We start from the raw sequence: 20,705 nt of genomic DNA, 5'->3' as shown, positions 1-20,705 counted from the left end.
TAAAGCTAATGTAAATTAAATTGCCTTATTATCTGGGACAGTTTAAAGACGTGCTTGTTTTTTATTTATTAAATTTCTATTATGTATTGAATTGTTTCTGTTGCATAAATCACCTTGGGTTATTACTTAAAGAAAGGCTTCAAGTCTTAGGGTAACTACAATTTGCTGTCCCAATTATCCTCGCATGGCAATTTTCTGGGATTGTATCCAGGCCTCTGTGCATTTTGCAATTCCATGGAACTGCAGAAAAACCACCCAAATCTCAGCTTGCCTTTTTTGCTTTTGCTTTTTTATTTTATTTTAACAGCAGTTAGGAGAAAAACACGTTTCTAGTCCTGGCAAACTGCCATCTCCATTAGGAAGCAGGCCTGAGACCCTGGATAGCCATTGCAAGCCAGTGCAGACAGCAACCGGCTCAATGGGAAATTCCTATACTCCCTGTTATATTGCTTAGATTTTCTGACAGGGGAAATCAGAGAGATCAGGTCCACCAACAACAGGATACACATGTACCAGGCCCTGAGCAAGCAGGGACCCTGGACTTTTACTTTTCATTTTTTTAAAAAGTCAATTAGAGATGTATAAAGAAAGTTTGAAAGCAAAATGTGGAAGCACCTTTCTAAGACAAATTGGGCAGATACAGAGAGGTTGCTGTTGCTAATGATGCTTAGGAAATGCTGATCGAATATATGTATATGAGCAGCAGTTTTTGGCAGCAGATTGCAGGGAGTAGAGGGCAGGGGCCTCAGTCTACAGGTACCAGGACCAGGAAATCCCATGGGCAGCTGTATGAGAAATCATGATTTGCCCAGGGATAAACTAGGCATTTTCTCAAACCAAGTCCAACACAATGAACCCGCAAAGACCAAATGGCCCTCCAGGTGCTCAAGAATAGACTCTGCCATTGGGAGCTCTGGAACAAGGGATTTGGCAAAGTCCTGCTTACCTGACTCCGTTTTTTTCCAGCTGCATCTCTTCAGAGCACCCGTTAGATCCAAAGAGCACTATAAAAATACCAGCATCTGTACCGGCGTGCGAGACATCGCCAGTCACAACGGTCACTTCATAGAGAATCTGGGAAGAGATTAACAATTTGTGATTTTAATTTCTGTAATTAAAATAATTTTCAAAAAAATTACTTACTGTAAAAACCCCCACCAAAGACCAAGCCACAATGGTAATAAATAGAATGGGCTGTGGGTGCGTCAGTGGCTCCTTAGGCTATGCATGGAACAAGGCTGGCTTTATGGGCAGAAGAAACTTCCAGGTAAACAAAGGGATTAGGGTAAAAAATGAAAATAATTCCACATTAAAGAGAGGGGAAATGTCTTGGAATCGGTTGTCCTATTGCACCCCCCCCCAAAAAAAATGAACAATTAATTGGTGGAGCTCCCTGCCATGAGTGATATGGAGATACTCTGTAGTTTGAGCAGTTTAGGGGGATAAGGTCCATCAATGGCCATTGGCCATGGTAACTTCTTCCCTAGAAACTGACCAATTCAAGGGGCCCTTCTGAGCAGCCCCATACCTAGGGCCCATGTTTTTAATAGAATGGCCCTTGTTTTCACAATAATGTCTTAATTTAGAGTACGATCCATCACATTTGAAATGGAAGGCTACAATTATTGAACTACAAGTCATTATATGTGTTGGGGCACCTCCAGAAGTGTTGTGAGGTTTTCTTGCTGTGCATTTTCCAACATGTTATTGACAGAATAAAAACACAATGGTGATGTATTTATACTGGACCATCTACACATCATTCTGCTTTATTAGATGTTCTGCAGTGTTTCCTGTCATGGGCCAGGAATCAGCTTCACCTGCTGAGCAGCAGCCTGAAGGAGCAGATGGCGAAGTGACTCCACCTGCTGCTGAACAGCCTTCTTGCTCCTAATGAGAACCAGCTAGCTCCAGATTTCTTAAGCAGGGTTTCTAGCCTCAGTCGGCTGCCGGAAACAACATTCGTCGATCCTGGGCAGACCTTGCTGCTTCTTGCGACCTTGGACCCTTGGCTTTCTTAACTCCCGGATCATCTGACTATACACTCTATGTGGGGCTACCTTTGAAGGTGACCCGGAAACTACAACTAATCCAGAATGTGCCAGCTAGGCTGGTGAATGGGAGTGGCCGGTTTTGAAAGACCTACACTGGCTCCCAGTACGTTTCAATTCAAAGTGTTGGTGTTGACCTTGAAAGCCCTAAACGGCCTCGGTCCTGTATACCTGAAGGAGCATCTCTACCCCCATCGTTCTGCCCGGATGCTGAGGGCCTTCTGGCGGTTCCCTCCCTGCGAGAAGCCAAGTTACAGGGAACCAGGCAGAGGGCCTTCTCGGTAGTGGCACCCGCCCTGTGGAACGCCCTCCCACCAGATGTCAAAGAGAAAAACAACTACAGTGGTACCTCGGGTTAAATACTTAATTCGTTCCGGAGGTCCGTTCTTAACCTGAAACTGTTCTTAATCTGAAGCACCACTTTAGCTAATGGGGCCTCCTGCTGCCACCGAGCCACCGGAGCACGATTTTTGTTCTCATCCTGAAGCAAAGTTCTTAACCTAAAGCACTATTTCTGGGTTAGCAGAGTCTGTAACCTGAAGCGTATGTAACCTGAAGTGCATGTAACCTGAGGTACCACTGTTCCAGACTTTTAAAAGACATCTGAAGGCAGCCCTGTTTAGGGAAGCTTTTAATGTTTAATAGATTATTGTATTTTAATATTTTGTTGGAAGTTGCCCAGAGTGGCTGGGGAAACCCAGTCAGATGGGCGGGGTATAAATAATAAATTATTATTATTATTATTATTATTATTATTATTATTATTATTATTATTATTATTATTTGACCTGAGACCCTCCTGGCCTTAGGACTGCACTGAACCTTATATACGGACTCTACCTCCAGGCAAGAACTCACCTGAGATTTGGCTGGTCGGCTGACTTCTCCCTTGACTCAGCTGGCAGCACAGGATTACGACATTTATTATTGGAATCTGGAGGAGGACTACTGTGCTATAGCACAACCAAAGCAGGACTTACACACCCCAGGACATTAGTGGTGTGTAAAGTTACAGCATCAGGAAGTTACAGGACAGGCACCTATTGTAAACGAAGCAGCATGCCTACCCTGAAACTTTCAGAGACATGAACAGTGTTGAATTATAGCTGCCCTGATACCATCATGGGTATAAATAATCATGAATTCACAATAAAAAAAGAATTCTGCAGGACAAAAAGAGTTCCTTTGGTGGTCCGCCAAAGTCACCAGTAATTTTCAAAGGCAGGAGAATTTGAGAACCACTGGTTCCCTCCCAGAAAAAAGAGTTGTATTTGCTTCAGAAATGGCCGGTGAGAACATTAATGGTTTGAACTCTCCCGAAAAAAGGAGGAGAGTCTTTCATTTACTTAAAAAAGAACAATTGGACTTGATTTGTTTGCAAGAAACACATGTGATAAGGCTTCACAGGAAGATATTGATTAATAAAAGATTGGGCCAAGAATTTATTTCATCAGACAAAGTTAAAAAAAGAGGAGTAGTCCTATATGCAAAAGAGAGCCTATCACCGAAATTTATATTCAAAGATGATCAAGGAAGATTTGTTGCAACTGAAATTCAATCACTAGGAGAGAAATTTTTGATAGTAGGTATTTATGCACCAAATGAAGGAAAATCGGAAATTTTCAAGAAGTTATATGAGATTCTGATGGACTATATGGATTACAATATGATTCTGAGAGGTATAGGGCAAGGTGATACGACTGACCTTCAGGCCAACATTGACACAGTCTGCATCCAGGATGTTGTAGACCCGTGAGGTAAGTCCATCTCCCATGTCTCTGGCCAGCCAGCACTTGCAGACAAAGGTATACATGACACCTTTGGTGGGCACAATTATGGTTATTTCTTCCAAGAGCCAGGAGCTTTCTGGTGTGGCACCATCATGACCCACCTAGTGGAGCCGGAAAGGAAGAATCACTGTTGGTCAACATGAAAGCTTGGGCAAGCAGAGCACACAATGATGGAGAGAATGGCACCACAACACTATGTAAAGGTAAAGGGACCCCTGACTATTAGGTCCAGTCGTGGCCGACTCTGGGGTTGCGGTGCTCATCTCGCTTTATTGGCCGAGGGAGCCGGCATATAGCTTCCGGGTCATGTGGCCAGCAGGACTAAGCCGCTTCTGGCAAACCAGAGCAATGCACGGAAACGCCGTTTACCTTCCCGCCAGAGTGGTACCTATTAATCTACTTGTGCTTTGATGTGCTTTCGAACTGCTAGGTTGGCAGGAGCTGCGACCAAACAACGGGAGCTCATCCCATCGTGGGGATTCGAACCGCCGACCTTCTGATCGGCAAGTCCTAGGCTCTGTGGTTTAACCGACAGCGCCACCCGCTTCCTATTTTTTTAAAATTTCATTTCATTTCACTTTTAATTTGTATACCACCTTTCTACTCAAGGCGATTTACACAATTAAATTAACTCTCAAAACATCGGCAAATAATAAACAGATAATAAATAAACAGAAATTCACTCTTAGCAATTGCAATAAATAATAATAAAGACACACAACTTATAAAATGATTTTTAAATACTTTTATTTATCAGTTGAAAATGGGTGCGGCAGGAGGAATTTTTTATTCTCGAAATTTGACCCAGAGAAAAAGGGTTCCAGAACCGCAGCCCCACTGTGTGTTAGCCACCTAGGTGGGGGGTGGGCAGGGGCTGAAGGAGACACACTGGAGGAACACAACCCACAGGTGCAAACCACAGCGCTTGGCCTGTGCGTGCCTCAGTTTCCCCACCCTCAGCAATCACTGCTGTACTTTATTTCATAAAATTTATTGTATTTTTCCATGTATAACAAGCTCCCATGTGTAAGAGGCCCCTTATTTTGGGGGACTCCAAATTAAGAAAATGGGGAGAGATTGCCCACAGTGGCATAGCGTGGGGCGTGCAGGGGGGGCTGGCCGCACCGGGCGCAACATCTGGGGGGGGCGCGCTCGCACTCGCAGCTCTCTGCCCCTACCTGGCTCACTCACTTTCTCTCACTGCAGTGCTGGCTGTGCGAATCCGATCAGAGCCGCCGGGTCGCCGCCCACTGTGGAGGGGAGGGTGCCAGGCGTGCGGTGCGGTGCGGAGAGAGAGCGAGGGACTATCTGGGGGAGGGACAGTGCAGCGGGGGGGGGCGCAAATTACTTGCCTTGCCCCGGGTGCTGACAACCCACGCTACGCCACTGATTGCCCAGAGTTGTTGTTCAGCTTTTGGGGGGAGGATTGCCCAGACTTGTTGAGCTTTTTTTAGGGGGGATTGCGAAAAATCGCTCACCCGCATAACCTGCTCTGCCACTCGCACATGTCACAATATCCGCTTATCGTCTGTCCCCTTGCTGGCAGATGCCGTCAATTGCCCGCCCAACTCATGCACCAACAGCCAATCAACACCAGCCCTTGCCACAGCCACCAATAACACGCCCAATAGCTGATGACAATCTCAGGCTCGCGGGAGCAGCCAATCACACGTCCCTCCTATGCACTATCCGTATAGAAGACGACCCCATATTTTTAAACTAATTTTTTTAAATAAAATAACCTCGTCTTATACATGGTAAAGTACGGTATATGCTACAATGCCACATAGCCACTGGGCTGCTTTGTAAACTTCTATTTCTGTCACATAGAGGAGGGAGAAAGGTTGTTTTCTGCTGCTCCAGAGAAGCAGACACGGAGCAATGGATCCAAACTACAAGAAAGAAGATTCCACCTAAACATTAGGAAGAACTTCCTGACAGTAAGAGCTGTTCGACAGTGGAATTTGCTGCCAAGGAGTGTGGTGGAGTCTCCTTCTTTGGAGGTCTTTAAGCAGAGGCTTGACAACCATATGTCAGGAGTGCTCTGATGGTGTTTCCTGCTTGGCAGGGGGTTGGACTCGATGGCCCTTGTGGTCTCTTCCAACTCTATGATTCTATGATTCTATGATTCTATTCTATGATTTATTTAATACATTTATGTGCCACTTAATTACTTGCATTTCTCAGCAGGGCCTATAAAAACAATCCACGGGAAATGGGGAAAACAGAACAATAAAAAATGGACACTACAAGTGAAAGTGAGGGCGATGGAAATGGAAAGACAGTCATGTTCACAAGTAGCACAAAAAGCGGGAGGTGGGGAATATGTTTGTGGAAAAGGGAATCTGGAAGAAAAAGGAGGGCAGCTTAAAATGTTTGTGGAAAACCTGTAAGCAGCATTGGTTTAGGTCTACCGACCAGCTCTTTGATCCACGAGGGACAGAGTGAAGAACATCTTTCTATAGCTCTGTGGCGCCTCGCAACCATTCCCTGAACTCGCACGACCCTACTTAGCTCGGAGAGATGTGAATCCTCTCAGCCGGTGCTGTCTGAACTGTCTGACAAACTGCTAACAGTTTAGACTTCTCTCCAAGAATCTCGCCGCATGTCACTGCTAAATTACTTAAGAGATTAATCTCGGGCACATTCTTATCAGCATAATTATGTATCCCAATCACTTCAAGGGAGCCTCTCCCAGTCAATCAGCCCTAATGAACAATCTGCTCGCGAAAACACTGGAAAGCCTGACAGTTCATCGTGTTCAAAGCAAAAGTTGTTCCTTATTAGCAGAGGCGTCCAAACCCTTTTGGCTTCTCTGCTTCAAGTGGGGAAATTAGTTCCCAGTCCACCATCCATGCGATAAGTCATTCCATCTGAAATGGCCGATCACTTGTATATCTCCTCCCACTACACACACAAATTTACACAAAACAACTGATAACTTTATCTAACTGTTTCAGCCATCCCTCCCATTTAGGGGCATTACCACCCGGCTAAAGGCTGCATAGCTACAGAAAATTACATCTAATCGCCTTGGAAACTGAGCGATTGACAGGGAGACTGGCAGGTGCTCACAATGGGGGAGGAATGCAGTTCAGTTTGCATTCCTAACAGGCATGTACCTAATTCGCTGCTCCCAAAATCATGCACGGACCCAAACTGTGGCTGTTCTTCGAAATGCATATATTAGGGGAAGAGGTACATAAAACACATGGGTTAGTGGAAAAAGCCCCCTACAAAAATGCACCATAAGGGTGCTTGCTTATTAAACAGTTTATATTAGGCAATACTGCCTATAAATTAAGAAAAAGGCAAAGTAAAATGCCGGTGAATTCTCATGAGAACTTAAAAATGCAATCTTATGCGAAAAGGTTGGAAAAATGAGAAATCAAAACTGACAGATTTTGTCCTTCCATAGCAGATTCCTGACATGGGATAGGAATAATGAAAATGGCTTTGGTACCCATCATTGCTACCTCTCCAGCTAGCTTTTGCTCAGTCTCTGAAAGTCACAGAATCATAGAGTTGGAAGGTAACCCCCCAAAGATCATCTAGTAAAACCCTCTGCAATTCAGGAATCTCAACTAAAGTATCCATGACAGATGGCCATCCAACCTCTGCTTTAAAATCTCCAAGGAAGGAGAGTCCACCATCTCCCAAGGGAGACCATTCCACTGTTGAACAGCTCTTACTGTCAGAAAGTAACCAATATGATCAAGGGTCTGGAAACCAAGCATTATGAGGAGCAGTGGAGGGAGTTGGGTAGCATGTTCTCCTGGAAAAGAGGAGTCTAAGAGCAGAGACATAATGTTGCCAACAAAGGTCCGCATAGTTAAAGCTATGGTTTTCCCAGTAGTGATGTGTGGAAGTGAGAGCTGGACCATAAAGAAGGCTGATTGCCAAAGAATTGATGCTTTTGAATTATGGTGCTGGAGGAGACTCTTGAGAGTCCCATGGACTGCAAGAAGATCAAACCGATCCATTCTGAAGGAAATCAGCCCTGAGTGTTCACTGGAAGGACAGATCCTGAAGCTGAGGCTCCAATACTCTGGCCACCTCATGAGAAGAGAAGACTCCCTGGAAAAGACCCTGATGTTGGGAAAGATGGAGGGCACAAGGAGAAGTAGATGACAGAAGACGAGATGGTTGGACAGTGCTCTCGAAGCTACCAGCATGAGTTTGACCAAACTGCAGGAGGCAGTGGAAGACAGGAGTACCTGGCGTGCTCTGGTCCATGGGGTCACGAAGAGTCGGACATGACTAAACAACAAAAAGAGCAGATATGATAGCCATCCTCAATATCTCAAGGGCTGTCCCATGGAAGATGGAGTGAGCTTGTTTTCTCCTGCTCTGGTGGGTAGGACTTGAACCAATGGCTTCAAGTTACAAGAAAGTAGATCCCATCATAACATCAGGAAGAACTTTATGGCAGTAAGAACTGTTCGACAGTAGAATTGGACTCCCATGAGAGGTTGTGGGTGCTTCTTCACTGGAGGTTGTTAAGCAGAGGTTAGATGGCCATCTGTCATGGATGCTTTAGTTAAGATTCCTGAATTGCGGAGGGTTGGACTAGATGACCCTGGGGTCCCTTCCAACTCTACAATTCTATGATTCTATGGACTACAACTCCCATTCTCCCTGAGTCCATTGACCATGCTGGCTTGGGCTGATGGGAGTTAGAGTCCTATAGATAGAGAATTTATTACGGTTGGAGAGCAGCTTATAAAACACACTTGGTGGTACAATCCCAGAAGGAAAACAAACATTTAAAACAATGTACAACAATAAATTTAAAATGTATAAATGTGATAAGCGTACAGACACTTAAAGTTTTAAGATAAGCTACTGCAGAGAGATGACCCAGAGTCACCCACGGAACAGAATTTGGGGATTTTCTTAACGAACTAGTTTGGTTTGGTCTGCACCTACAGATCTATACACAGAATCTGGCGACCATCCGGGTCATCTTATGATCTTTGCCTAACAGGAAAAGGTCAATTTTTTGCTTTTCCAGGAGGTCCTATAATAAGTAGAGGGCCTGTGTAGGGACATTCCACTCCTCTTACAGGTAGAACCTTCCATTTCCTACTCAAATTTATGAATGGGCAGTTTCTGTCCATTTTTCATTCTTGTACTCTGGCCTACCTTTCATAGCTCATTTCTAGGCTCTCGCAAGCAGAAAGTGACCCTGTCTAGCTCCCTGCCCCGGGCATTCAGGGAGGTCTGGCAAATCCCAGCTGGCAGAGACGCTGCAAGGTTGCAATAATGAGACATGATGGATTTGTCAAAGGGGAAGCTGGATTGGATTAGCCAAAAGACCATTCTGGCCAGATGGAGCAAAATGAGAGAAGACGCAAAGCCTCAAGGAGGTGGAGGTGGTGGTGGAGGAGAACAAGAAAAGCTGAAGAGTCGGGATAATCTAATAAAGGCCTTATTGGTAAAGACACGACATGATGTCAAAGAATTTGGTGGCAAATGAGGCACAATCCAAATAGACAAATTTGCACACTATATCGATTTGTTGTTGGCATCCGTCTGTCTTGGGAGACTAGGTGGGAGTGTGCCTTTGGGGGTGAAGTCAACCCATCGGAGAGTCACAGCACCTGCTGTGGCTGTAGAGACTCATATGGGAGAGACATGTTTGGTTGCAGCTGTGGGAAGGTGAACCCCTGGATGGTTAAGTCCAGTCAAAGGTGACTATGGGGTGTGGCGCTTATCTCGCTTTCAGGCCGAGGGAACCGGCGTTTGCCCACAGACAGCTTTCCAGGTCATGTGGCCGGCATGACTAAACTGCTTCTGGAGCAATGGAACACTGTGATGGAAACCAGAGCGCACGGAAACACCATTTACCTTCCTGCCGCAGTGGTACCTATTTATCTACTTGCACTGGCATGCTTTCAAACTGCTAGGTTGGCCGAAGCTGGGACAGAACAATGGGAGCTCACTCCGTCGTGCAGATTTTAATTGCTGACCTTCTGATCAGCAAGCCCAAGAGGCTCAGTGATTTAGACCGCCCCGTGTCCTGGGGGAAGGTATAATTTATTCTAGTTGATGGGCAGACAAGGAACCAATGTAGAACATAAAGAAACCTTTTGCCATTAATGGCAGCCACTTTGATCAGCTGACTCTGTTTCCCGAGCTGTTTCAGCAGCTATTGCCCCAATACTTTAAAGCAGTTCTTTGCAAGCGTAAGAGACAGGTGGGTCATGTTGCAATACTCGGCGGCTACTATCATCAATGCCTCTGTTGTACTTGCACTGTTATGTTGCCATCTTTTTTGGTGATGCAGTGTATTCTTGTTTCGAGTGCTTTTTCACTACATCTATTTGCTAATAGTCTGGAGTTTTTCCCTCCATATTCATAGAAGCGTTGTTTAGAATATAGAATGCTGATCATTGTTTTGTTGATTTCTAGGGAGTCTAGTTCTCTCCTTTTTTGTTCTATAAGTTGAAGGAGTTTTCCGGATCCTGTTTGTTTGTAGCATGATGAGAGGGCAGTGATGTCTTGTTCTATTCTCCTAATTTTTGAGAAGGTTTGTTTTTTAAGGAACGCTTTCTCTTTTATGCAAGCTCCTCTGGTGACTGCTTTCATGGCGTCCCATAAGAGGGGGGTTGTTATAGTGTCTACATCATTTTCCTTGAAGTAGTTTTGGAGAGTTTTTGTGAGACTCTCTCTGATTTGTTTGTTTGTAGTTAGGATGGGACTGAAGGACCATGATGGGGTGGTTTGTGGTCCCTCTCCTATTTTAACGGTGACTTCTACTGGGGTGTGATCTGTGGTTTTAATGTTACCTATGTTTGTTGATTCCATTGAGGGGATCAGACCCTGTGTGAGCAGAATGCTGTCTAGTCTGGACACTGTACCATGGCGTCCAGATTGGAATGCATAGCTGGTGTCTCCCAGGTTTTGTTCACCCCAGATGTCTTAGAGACCCCTGTTGACAGAGGCTGGGAATCACAAGTTGGGAGAATGTAGCTACACACCCAGGCACTGCTGGCAGGCTTCTCTGGTTGGCAACTGTGAGAAGAGGTTACTTGATGACAGTGGTGTAGCATGGGTTGCCAGGGCCCAGGGCCACACTGGGAAGGGAGGGAAACGGACAGAGTATGCATGCACATTCAACTGCTTAACAGTGTCTGTGTCACACAGGGATCGCAGGCACAGAGATACAAAAAGAAGAATCATGTCGTAGTCTGGAGAAGTCACTTCCTAGTTCACACAGAGAAGCAATTTTTAATGGAGCCCAACGATAGAAGCACAAAGCTGGATTGTAGCAGTACTGGGTGTTGAAATATTGCACCCCTAACAATTTTGTGCCCAGGGCAACCATCCCATGCCCCCCATACTAGGCCACTGCCTGCTGAATTGCCTTACCCCATACATGCCCACTACAGTGCTTTGATCTGTGGAACTGGCACTGTTACAGGTACAACGTAAGATTTGCTATCCATTTTCATGCGGCGGCACCTAAACTTTGCAACTCCCTGCCTATTGACTTTGGACAAGTGCCTTCTCTGTCTGTTTTTGGCACCTCCTTAACACATTTTTGCTCAGGTAAATCTATCTAGATCTGCAGAAGGTTTGTCTGTGTTTTATTCCTTTTTTAGCTACTGTTGCTTTTCATCATTTGGAATATTTTTAAATACCTGCTTTTAGCTTTTTTTAAAAAAAAATATCAATAATTTTAATCGGGGGGAAGCAGAAGGCATAGCATGCAAGAGCAACCACGCTGCCTGCAGATGGCTGTCAGGAAAAAGCAAAGGTTTATTTTGCGGGGGGGGGGGGTGGAATAAAGCTGAGTGGAGTGATTGTCTATGCAAATTGTGCCTCTCAAACCCTTTGTTGTATAAGGGTTCCTGCGCTGGGATCTCTGATTGGTGCACATTGCTTATGAGCCATGATTAATGCTCTCCTATGAGAGGTCTCCCAAGGTCTGGCAAGCTGTGAAAACAATTTCCATGTCGAGCTAGGAAATTATACAAGAAGTCCTCCTCGCTGCAGGCCATTTATGAATCCGATCTCTGATAGAGAGCAACACTTTGTCAAGTCATCATTGTCTCTCTCTCTTTTTTTTTACAGCATTTATAGATGGGGGGGGGTGCATAGCTGAGAACCGCCCCAAGCCGCACACCACCCAAACAGGTGCACACCAAATATAAGTGATTTTTGCATTGGGATATTTTGCAGGAATCATATTCAGATGATGTGTGCTGAAGGGAAAGGAATAGGATTTGGTTAGGCATGCACAATTTGCAAGCCATCAAACTAAGACATCTTCCCACCTGCGCAGGTAAGGGAGATACTTACGCGTCATTAAAAAGAGGAACTGCATCACCGAAAAGGACGACAAAACTGGATACAGAGCTGCATGAAATTTGCATATGAAATTTATACGTATCAATGCAAATTTGGGGGTCATGCCAACTAGGTTTTACTCAGAGTAAGCCCACTGAAATTATGGACCAAAGTTGCAATGCAGTCCTAACCATGTCTACTCATAAGTAAATCCTGTTGAATTCAGGGAGCCTTACTCCTAGGCAAGCAGGGTTAGGATTCCTGTTGAATTCAGGGAGCCTCACTCCTAGGTAAGTAGGGTTAGGACAGTACTTGGGATGCCTTGTTTCAGTACAGCCTCCAATTGCTCTGCCCTCTTTGGGGAAAAGTTTGGGTCAAAGGCCCACAACACCAACACTTCCAGACCTCACTCTTCACTTGTACAGTTACCTCCATACTTTTTACTTCTTCAACATCCAGTCCCATGACGGAGAATTTCTCCACGGAGGCATCTGCAAACTCAGTCTGTCCATCCGGGAGGTCAAGCCACAGCCGGCCCGTCTGCAGCTTCCGGGGACCTGAAATGATGATATAGACTCGGCTGTCGGTGTCTGAACCCAGCTCGGCACCCGTGGTGACAATGATGTGGTAAGGAATTACTGGAAAGAAAGGAAGAATAAGGCAAGTGAGCGGTGGAGGGTGTGGGAAGGTTCCATGTTTAACCCTTGGCATCTGCAGGTAAAGGATTTCAGACATGAGGTCGATTCATGGGTTCTTTGACTGAGACTTTGGGGAGCCACTGCCAGGGACAGTGAGACCCTGTCTCCACTATGCATATAAAGCATCATCATACCACTTTAAACACCCATTGCTTCTCTCAAAGAATCCACGGAATTGTCATTTGTTAAGGGTGCTGACAGGCATGTAAAGGTAAAGGGACCCCTGACCATTAGGTCCAGTCGTGACCAACTCTGGGGTTGCAGCGCTCATCTCACTCTACACGCTGAGGGAGCCAGCGTTTGTCCGCAGACAGCTTCCGGAGCAGTACCTATTTATCTACTTGCACCGGCATGCTTTCAAACTGCTAGGTTGGCAGGAGCAGGGACCGAGCAACAGGAGCTCACCCATTCGCGGGGATTCGAACCGCCAACCTCCTGATCTGCAAGCCCTAGGCTCTGTGGTTTAACCCACAGCGCCACCCGTGTCCCTTCTCCCCCGACTACTCGTCATCAACCCACCACCAGACCTCAGGATCTGAGCCTTCTTCCCTTGGGGGTTCCCCAGCTGGTACCCTCCCCATTCCTCTGCATCCAACCAGTCCTTGATAGGGGCTAGGGGTTGGTTGTTTAAAGGCAAAGGTAAAGGTACCCCTGACCATTAGGTCCAGTCGCGGACGACTCTGGGGTTGCGGCGCTCATCTCGCTCTATAGGCCGAGGGAACCGGCATTTGTCCAGAGACATCTTCTGGGTCATGTGGCCAGCATGACTAAGCCGCTTCTGGTGAGCCAGAGCAGCACACGGAAATTCCGTTTACCTTCCCGTCGGAGCGGTACCTATTTATCTACTTGCACTTTGATGTGCTTTTGAACTGCTAGGTTGGCAGGAGCAGGGCCCGAGCAATGGGAGCTCACCCCGTCGCAGGGATTCGAACTGCCAACCTTCTGATCGGCAAGCCCTAGGCTCTGTGGTTTAACCCACAGCGCCACCCGCGTCCCCTGTTGACAGGCATGAGCCAGCAGTAAATCACACTGAGCAACTTGTGGTCAACTCTTACTAGCAAAACAGGATCTACACAGCAGTGTCAGGCCAGATGGGCAGGGTATAAATAATAAATTATTATTATTATAATGTGAACAACAACTTAGCTCCGGTAGGTCTTGTTCCCATGAAGCAGTTGCCATGACTCAAGTACACAGCTGTCTGTGTCTTCTCCTCTCCAGGGTTTTTCCCCCCAAGCAAGCTGCATGTTTGTCTTTGCACGGAAACGGCATTTACCTTCCCGCCGGAGTGGTACCTATTTATCTACTTGCACTTTGACGTGCTTTCGAACTGCTAGGTTGGCAGGAGCAGGGACCGAGCAACGGGAGCTCACCCCGTTGCGGGGATTCGAACCACCGACCTTCTGATCGGCAAGCCCTAGGTTCGGTCGATTAGACCACAGCGCCACCCGCGCTGGTTGGTTGTTAGGAAACCTCTAATCCCCTCACAGAGCTCCAATTCCCAAAGTTCTCTGGGAAGAGAAATGGGCTGTTAAACCATTTTGGGAACTGCAGCTCTGTGGAGAGATAAGGGGGCGGTCACTTAACAACCCTCAGCGCCCTTAATGAACTACAACTCCCAGGATTCTTTGGGAGAAGTCGTGGGGGAGTTGTGAGGAGACCCATATTCCTCTCATGGAACTACAATTCCCAGAGTTCCCTGGTAAGAGGGGCTGGTGGTCAAAGCACTTGGGGAATTGCAGTGAACTGACTGAAATCTCTACTCCAACCCTACAAAGTCACACGTTCAAGTGCCAAATGGCCGTCTGCCTGCCCTCTTCCCACTGCAGTGCATCATATCCTTACATGGCCCTTCCGGAGGAGATTCACCCGAACTGTCTGTTTTCTTATCCTTCACGTTGGCATTGTTGTCCCGGCTCAGGGATGAGTCACCGGCGTTTTTTTTGTCAGGATCGTAGTTCTAATGGGAGAGAGCAAATACACTCAGGGGACTTAACAGGCCCAGCCTTCCCAGCAAAGTCAGAAGAAGTTCCTCCACGCTCCAAGGAACAATATTACTGCAATTCCTGGTATGGGTTATTCCAAGTCAGCTGTTTACCAAGGGCAATGTGATTAATGGGATATGAATATACCGTATTTTTCGCTCTATAAGACTCACTTTTTCCCTCCTAAAAAGTAAGGGGAAATGTGTGTGCGTCTTATGGAGCGAATGCAGGTTGCGCAGCTATCCCAGAAGCCAGAACAGCAAGAGGGATCGCTGCTTTCACTGCGCAGCGATCCCTCTTGCTGTTCTGGCTTCTGGGATTCAGAATATTTTTTCCTTGTTTTCCTCCTCCAAAAACTAGGTGCGTCTTGTAGTCTGGTGTGTCTTATAGAGTGAAAAATACGGTATATATACAAATGATTTTGGGGAGAGGCCCTCATTCTACAATGCTTCTTCTATGCACCTAGGCAAACTGGTTAAAGGCAGGATTTATTTTGGACTTGGAGCAGGCTCTGGGTTCAAATCCTCACTCACTCATAGAGCTGACTGTGTGCCCTTTGACAAGTCTCTCTTGCTCTCCCCCCCCCCCCATGTAACCTACCTCTCAGGACTGTCAGGTAGATAAAATTAGAGCCTTTTGAAGGGGAAGGACACAAATCTCATAAAGAAAACCAACGGCAAAGCCTGCAAGTCCTCCAACCAGTTCTTTTTTCACCAGGGTTGCCGCCTAGTAAAAATAAATCTTAGTTGATCAAGTCTGTGAGTATCAGCTGATTAAATTCAGACAGGAAGCAATACTTCTGAGCAAGAAGCCTTCCTTGTTTTCAGAGGAATATGTCCTAGTCCCAGTAGTGATGTATGGAAGTGAGAGCTGGACCATAAAGAAGGCTGATCGCCGAAGAATTGATGCTTTTGAATTATGGTGCTGGAGGAGACTCTTGAGAGTCCCATGGACTCTCTGCAAGAAGATCAAACCTATCCGTTCTGAAGGAAATCAGCCCTGAGTGCTCACTGGAAGGACAGATCCTGAAGCTGAGGCTTCAATATTTGGCCACCTCATGAGAAGAGAAGACTCCCTGGAAAAGACCCTGATGTTGGGAAAGATGGCGGGCACAAGGAGAAGGGGATGACGGAGGATGAGATGGTTGGACAGTGTTCTTGAAGCGACCAACATGAGTTTGACCAAACTGCGGGAGGCAGAGGAAGACAGGAGTGCCTGGCATGCTCTGGTCCACGGGGTCACGAAGAGTCGGACACGACTAAACGACTAAACAAAAAAAATGTCCTAGTAGAAATCCTCTTAGAAAGGGGTGGGGAACCTTAGGCACAGGGGCCTAAAGCTCTCCCAATCTGGCCCCTGGGACTCTCTGCAAAAGGAAAATGCTCTCCTGCCCATAAAACCTCTGTTTCTCTGTCTCTGCTATTCAGCCACTGATTCTGGCTCAACCCAAAGGAACAATGGGAACACAATGTCTATGTTCCAATGGCTCCTTAGCCAACGGAGCCAAATCTCAGCTGGAACAGCAAATGCTCTTTTGTCGTCCTTTCTGCCCAGAAGGATCCAATCCATGGCCAGCCTAGGTGAGTGGAGGCAATCCAGTTCTTGAAGGTCCTGAGAAAGTCCCACCTGCAGTTCAGTGACTCGCCACATGAGGCAGTTGTCCACAGAGCCCAGCAGCTCCAGATTTGACCAGGGTATGATTTGACTTGCCGAAACGCTTTGCAAGCAGAAATGAGCCAAGTTTTCCAAAGCATTTTGTGCAGTGAAAACTGTGATCGGAATGAGAAACAGCCACAAAAATTCTTGGGGGTTTTGGGGCTGGTGTAATAGCATGACTAAATGTTTAAAAATAAAAGAAAATCCCCCTGCATGTTCGTTGAAATTGTTTTTATTAAACCTAATTAGTTTTGCCTCCTTAAAAGGAATTAATAATAGCGGCTAAGTAAGCCTGGTCCCACCGGGCCCTTTGCAGGCTACATGTACTGGATGCAACCATGAAGCTCATCCCTGGGGTGTCTCCATTTGCCCCAGTGTTAATATGCAATCGTTTTAGTCATAACGTGCAATTAAAACATCGCTCTGCCCTGTAGAACAAGCCCTTACAAAGTCAACCGGCTCCACTCAACTGCAGTACAAGGCCTTTCTGAGTAAAAAGCCGAGCGCTGCCTATTAATTTTGATCCCGTTAATTAATCCACATACTTGGAATTCTAATTAGCTCCTGGTTTCCAGTGGCTGTGGCAGTCAGAAAGAAGCTTTCTTTCTTTCACGCATGGAAGCCACAGACATTTCACCAGGAAAGATTAAATGTGCCAAAGCAAAGCCTTGCCAAAGAAAAAGCTTGTGAGTCATCATCAAGTGGATGAAAAGTCAGGGCTAAGGACATGGTTTTGCATAAGTTTCTGGGCCATATGAAATTATGCTGATGTGGAGACAGATACCACTCCCTTCCCTTCCCAGTACTAACATTTGGAGTTAGTTCCAGACTTTCCAAGTGCCCCTGTTTTCCATGGACGGCCCTAGATTTACAGAAACCTGAATTAATTCAGGCTGTAAATCTGATTCAAATCAGGTTACTGATGTGATCCCAGAATGTCCCTCTTTTCCTTAAGGTAAAGGCACCCCTGACCATTAGGTCCAGCCGCGGACGACTCTGGGGTTGTGTATTCATCTTGCTCTATAGGCCGAGGGAGCTGGTGTTTGTGCACAGACAGCTTCCAGGTCATGTGGCGAGCATGACTAAGCCGCTTCTGGCAAACCAGAGCAGCACATGGAAACGCCGTTTACCTTCCCGCCAGAGCGGTACCTATTTATCTACTTGCACTTTGATGTGCTTTCGAACTGCTAGGTGGGCAGAAGCAGGGACCGATCAACAGGAGCTCACCCCGTCATGGGATTCGAACTGCCAACCTTCTGATCACCAAGCCGTAGGCTCTGTGGTTTAGACCACAGCACCACCCGCGTCCCTCCTCTTTTCCTTAAAGATAAAGGGACCCCTGACCATTAGGTCCAGTCGTGACAGACTCTGGGGTTGCGGTGCTCATTTTGCTTTGTAGGCAGAGGGAGCCGGCGTACAGCTTCCGGGTCATGTGGCCAGCATGACAAAGCCGCTTCTGGCGAACCAGAGCAGCACATGGAAACACCGTTTACCTTCCAGCCGGAGCAGTACCTATTTATCTACTTGCACTTTGATGTGCTTTCGAACTGCTAGGTGGGCAGGAGCAGGGACCGAACAACGGGTCGCAGGGATTCAAACCGCCAACCTTCTGATTGGCAAGCCACCCGCATCCCTCCTCTTTTCCTTAGGACGTCCCTATTTCCATCAGAGAAATGTTGCAGGGTATGGAGTTATGCTACCCCAAGCCAAGGAGATAAGTAGCTATGCAACCTTTAGAAGACATCTGAAGGCAGCCCTGTAGAGAGAAGGCTTTTTCAATGTTTTATTATGGCATTCATAATAGGGGCATCATTTAGAGACAGACACACTTCACACTGCTCTTCAGGAGATGCTCTGTTTCTGCCCAATTTGCTTTTTCTAAATGCTGAGGTGCAGGTAGATCTGTTCCAGTAGCCCCCAACCAGCTCTGCCCTCACCCCACCAACAGGCTGCTTGCAGGAGCAATGGAAGAGTTGAGCCATGAACAGGGTCGTATTTCTTATTTCACGAACAGAACAACTGCTGGCTTGGCTGGCTTCCTGTTCACAGAAGGGAAATGCTACTTGACATTTGACTTGCTCTCTGAATCAGCTATGCCTGCTGTGTCTTTGAGGAAGAGAACTTTTGGCTCAAATCTTGGGGGAGGAAGAGGACGCAAAATGAGAGTCGCTCACCAGATCTTTAGGAACGGGAGCACGAAAGTCGGGGTTTCTTGACTGAACTAAAAAGTTTTGTGAGCCTAATTTTTTTTAAAAAAAAACCTCATATATTTGTCACCCCCCTCAGTGATGACACCCGGGGTGGACAGCACCCACCGCACCCCCTTCCTCCACCACTCCCGTTGTTCGGTCCCAGCGCCTGCCAACCTAGCAGTTCGAAAGCACCCCCGGGGGCAAGTAGATAAATAGGGACCGCTTACTAGCGGGAAGGTAAACAGCATTCCGTGTGCTGCGCTGGTGCTGGCTCGCCAGAGCAGTGATGTCACACTGGCCACGTGACCCGGAAGTGTCTCCGGACAGCGCTGGCCCCCGGCCTCTTGAGTGAGATGGGCGCACAACCCTAGAGTCTGTCAAGACTGGCCCGTACGGGCAGGGGTACCTTTACCGTTACCTTTATGCACCCAAAAACAACCCAAACGGCCTCCTTTTGCAGCTTGCAGCTAGTGCTATGAAAGTATGGCATTTTTACCCAGCGTTTTGCCTTGCTAACATCTGACAGAGTAATTTGGAGGTATTGGGGAAAGGCATCACAACAAACGCTCTGAAGACACGCTGGGCTTTTGTTTTGAGTTGGTTTTTGTTTGCAATTCAGTCTTGAATTATAACCAAGAGCTGGTCTTTGATCCTTGCTGTGAATCTTGCCTCTCTGAAACGGAAGTCTTTCCCCTTCAATCACTGAAACCTGATATGGTGCTCTGCTGGAACCAGCAGGTAATAGGTCCTATTTTCCCCAGGAATCTCACTGCAGTACTGACGCACTGGAGATAAAAATATAGCTTTTTTCAGAGAGTCAACCATGGTGTTTCCATCATCAATTCGCTTGCAGAAGCCTGGACTCTGGCTGCGGACACTTCCAGGAGGAGAAAGCAAGGATGCTTTAAAGGTGGCTTTTACCAGGTGTCACAGCTAATTGCCCAAAATAAGAAGAGATGCTGTCCGAGAAAATTAAGTTATAACAGAATGCCTGCAGCTACGCTAATAACCACCAAGATCACAGTGACACAGAGAAACTAGTTTCAGCTACTTCTGGGAATTTCCAGAAGTTTCCTGTTTGAAGAACTATACCAAAACATTAACACACCCTTTCTTTCCATTATGATTGGTTGGTTGCTGTTGCTGGTGTGGAGAAATGGGTTTAAGCGGTAGCTGAAAAAGCCACTTCCACCCTGCAAAGGAGGTGGTGTTGCACAATTGGGGGAATCCCCGGCCGCGTCACCTCCTGGCCAGCCAATCAGCTGGCTCTGGGGGTGTGGCCTGCCCTATTTAATGCAGGCGTGGCTGGGGATCTCCCTCTTTTGCCGCCTCCAGCTGCTCCTGTTTCCCACCCTCCCTGACCTTGCTATGGACTTTGGTTGGTCGCCATTGAGGGGCCTGGTAGGAATTTTTCCACTTGGCAAATTGGCACCAGCCACTTGGTTTTTGCCTACCTCATAGCAAATCATCACAGCTTTCTTCGTATTGACGGTTAGGCATTGGTATTGGTATTGTTACGTAGATGGAAGAGGGGAGGAAGCGCCATCAACTGCCCCGAATATTGAAGGGTAGTCTGATAAAGGATTCTGGGAGCCAGGGCTCTGTCCAAAGACTATGGAGCTGAGGGCCTAAGGCACGCCCCCTATAGGTGACCCCGGGAGAGTTCCTAGTTGATGTGCATCAGCAGGACTCCCCCTACTGAGACTCCCCCAACCCTTCCTGGACTTCAAGTGGATGGGCTGAAGTTGGATATAGTCGGTTAGGACCAATGCCTAAGCCAATACCGCTCATTACCTGTAACCAATAAAGTTGTGGCCTTATTTAGCCCACTAACCTTAATAATTGTGCCATGTGTCATTATTTCCACTGGGCGGGGGGAATTCGCCACACAAAGGAACAAACACAGGGTGCTGAAGCGGGAGAATTCACATAGTTCTTTGAAGATACTCCAAGAATTAGCAAATGGCTTCAGACAATCCCTAAAGCTAGCTAGCAAAGAAAATCGCAGAATCAGAGTTGAAGAGTTGAAAGGGAGCTT

At 46.7% G+C, this 20,705-nt stretch overlaps 1 protein-coding gene across 5 annotated transcripts in view; it reads right to left on the bottom strand.

Annotated features, from left to right (window-relative positions):
- Positions 1-20,705, bottom strand: part of LOXHD1 (lipoxygenase homology PLAT domains 1) — a 171,578-nt gene that overhangs the window by 28,830 nt on the left and 122,043 nt on the right. For all 5 annotated transcript variants that reach the window (XR_014502771.1, XM_083402597.1, XM_083402595.1 and 2 more), the window contains 4 exons: positions 14,680-14,794; positions 12,566-12,774; positions 3,757-3,942; positions 947-1,074 (listed from right to left, as the gene is read on the bottom strand). Coding sequence is in view for 4 of the 5 variants with exons in the window: in XM_083402597.1 (XP_083258723.1) it covers positions 947-1,074; positions 3,757-3,942; positions 12,566-12,774; positions 14,680-14,794 (638 nt within the window). In the remaining variant the exon portion in view is untranslated. The remainder of the gene's footprint in view (positions 1-946; positions 1,075-3,756; positions 3,943-12,565; positions 12,775-14,679; positions 14,795-20,705) is intronic.

This window comes from Podarcis tiliguerta (genome assembly GCF_965153285.1).
Source record: "Podarcis tiliguerta genome assembly, chromosome: 11".
NCBI lineage: Eukaryota > Metazoa > Chordata > Lepidosauria > Squamata > Lacertidae > Podarcis > Podarcis tiliguerta.
The sequence above is the reverse complement of the archived record's forward strand: the minus strand, read 5'-3'. Positions and strand labels throughout refer to the sequence as shown.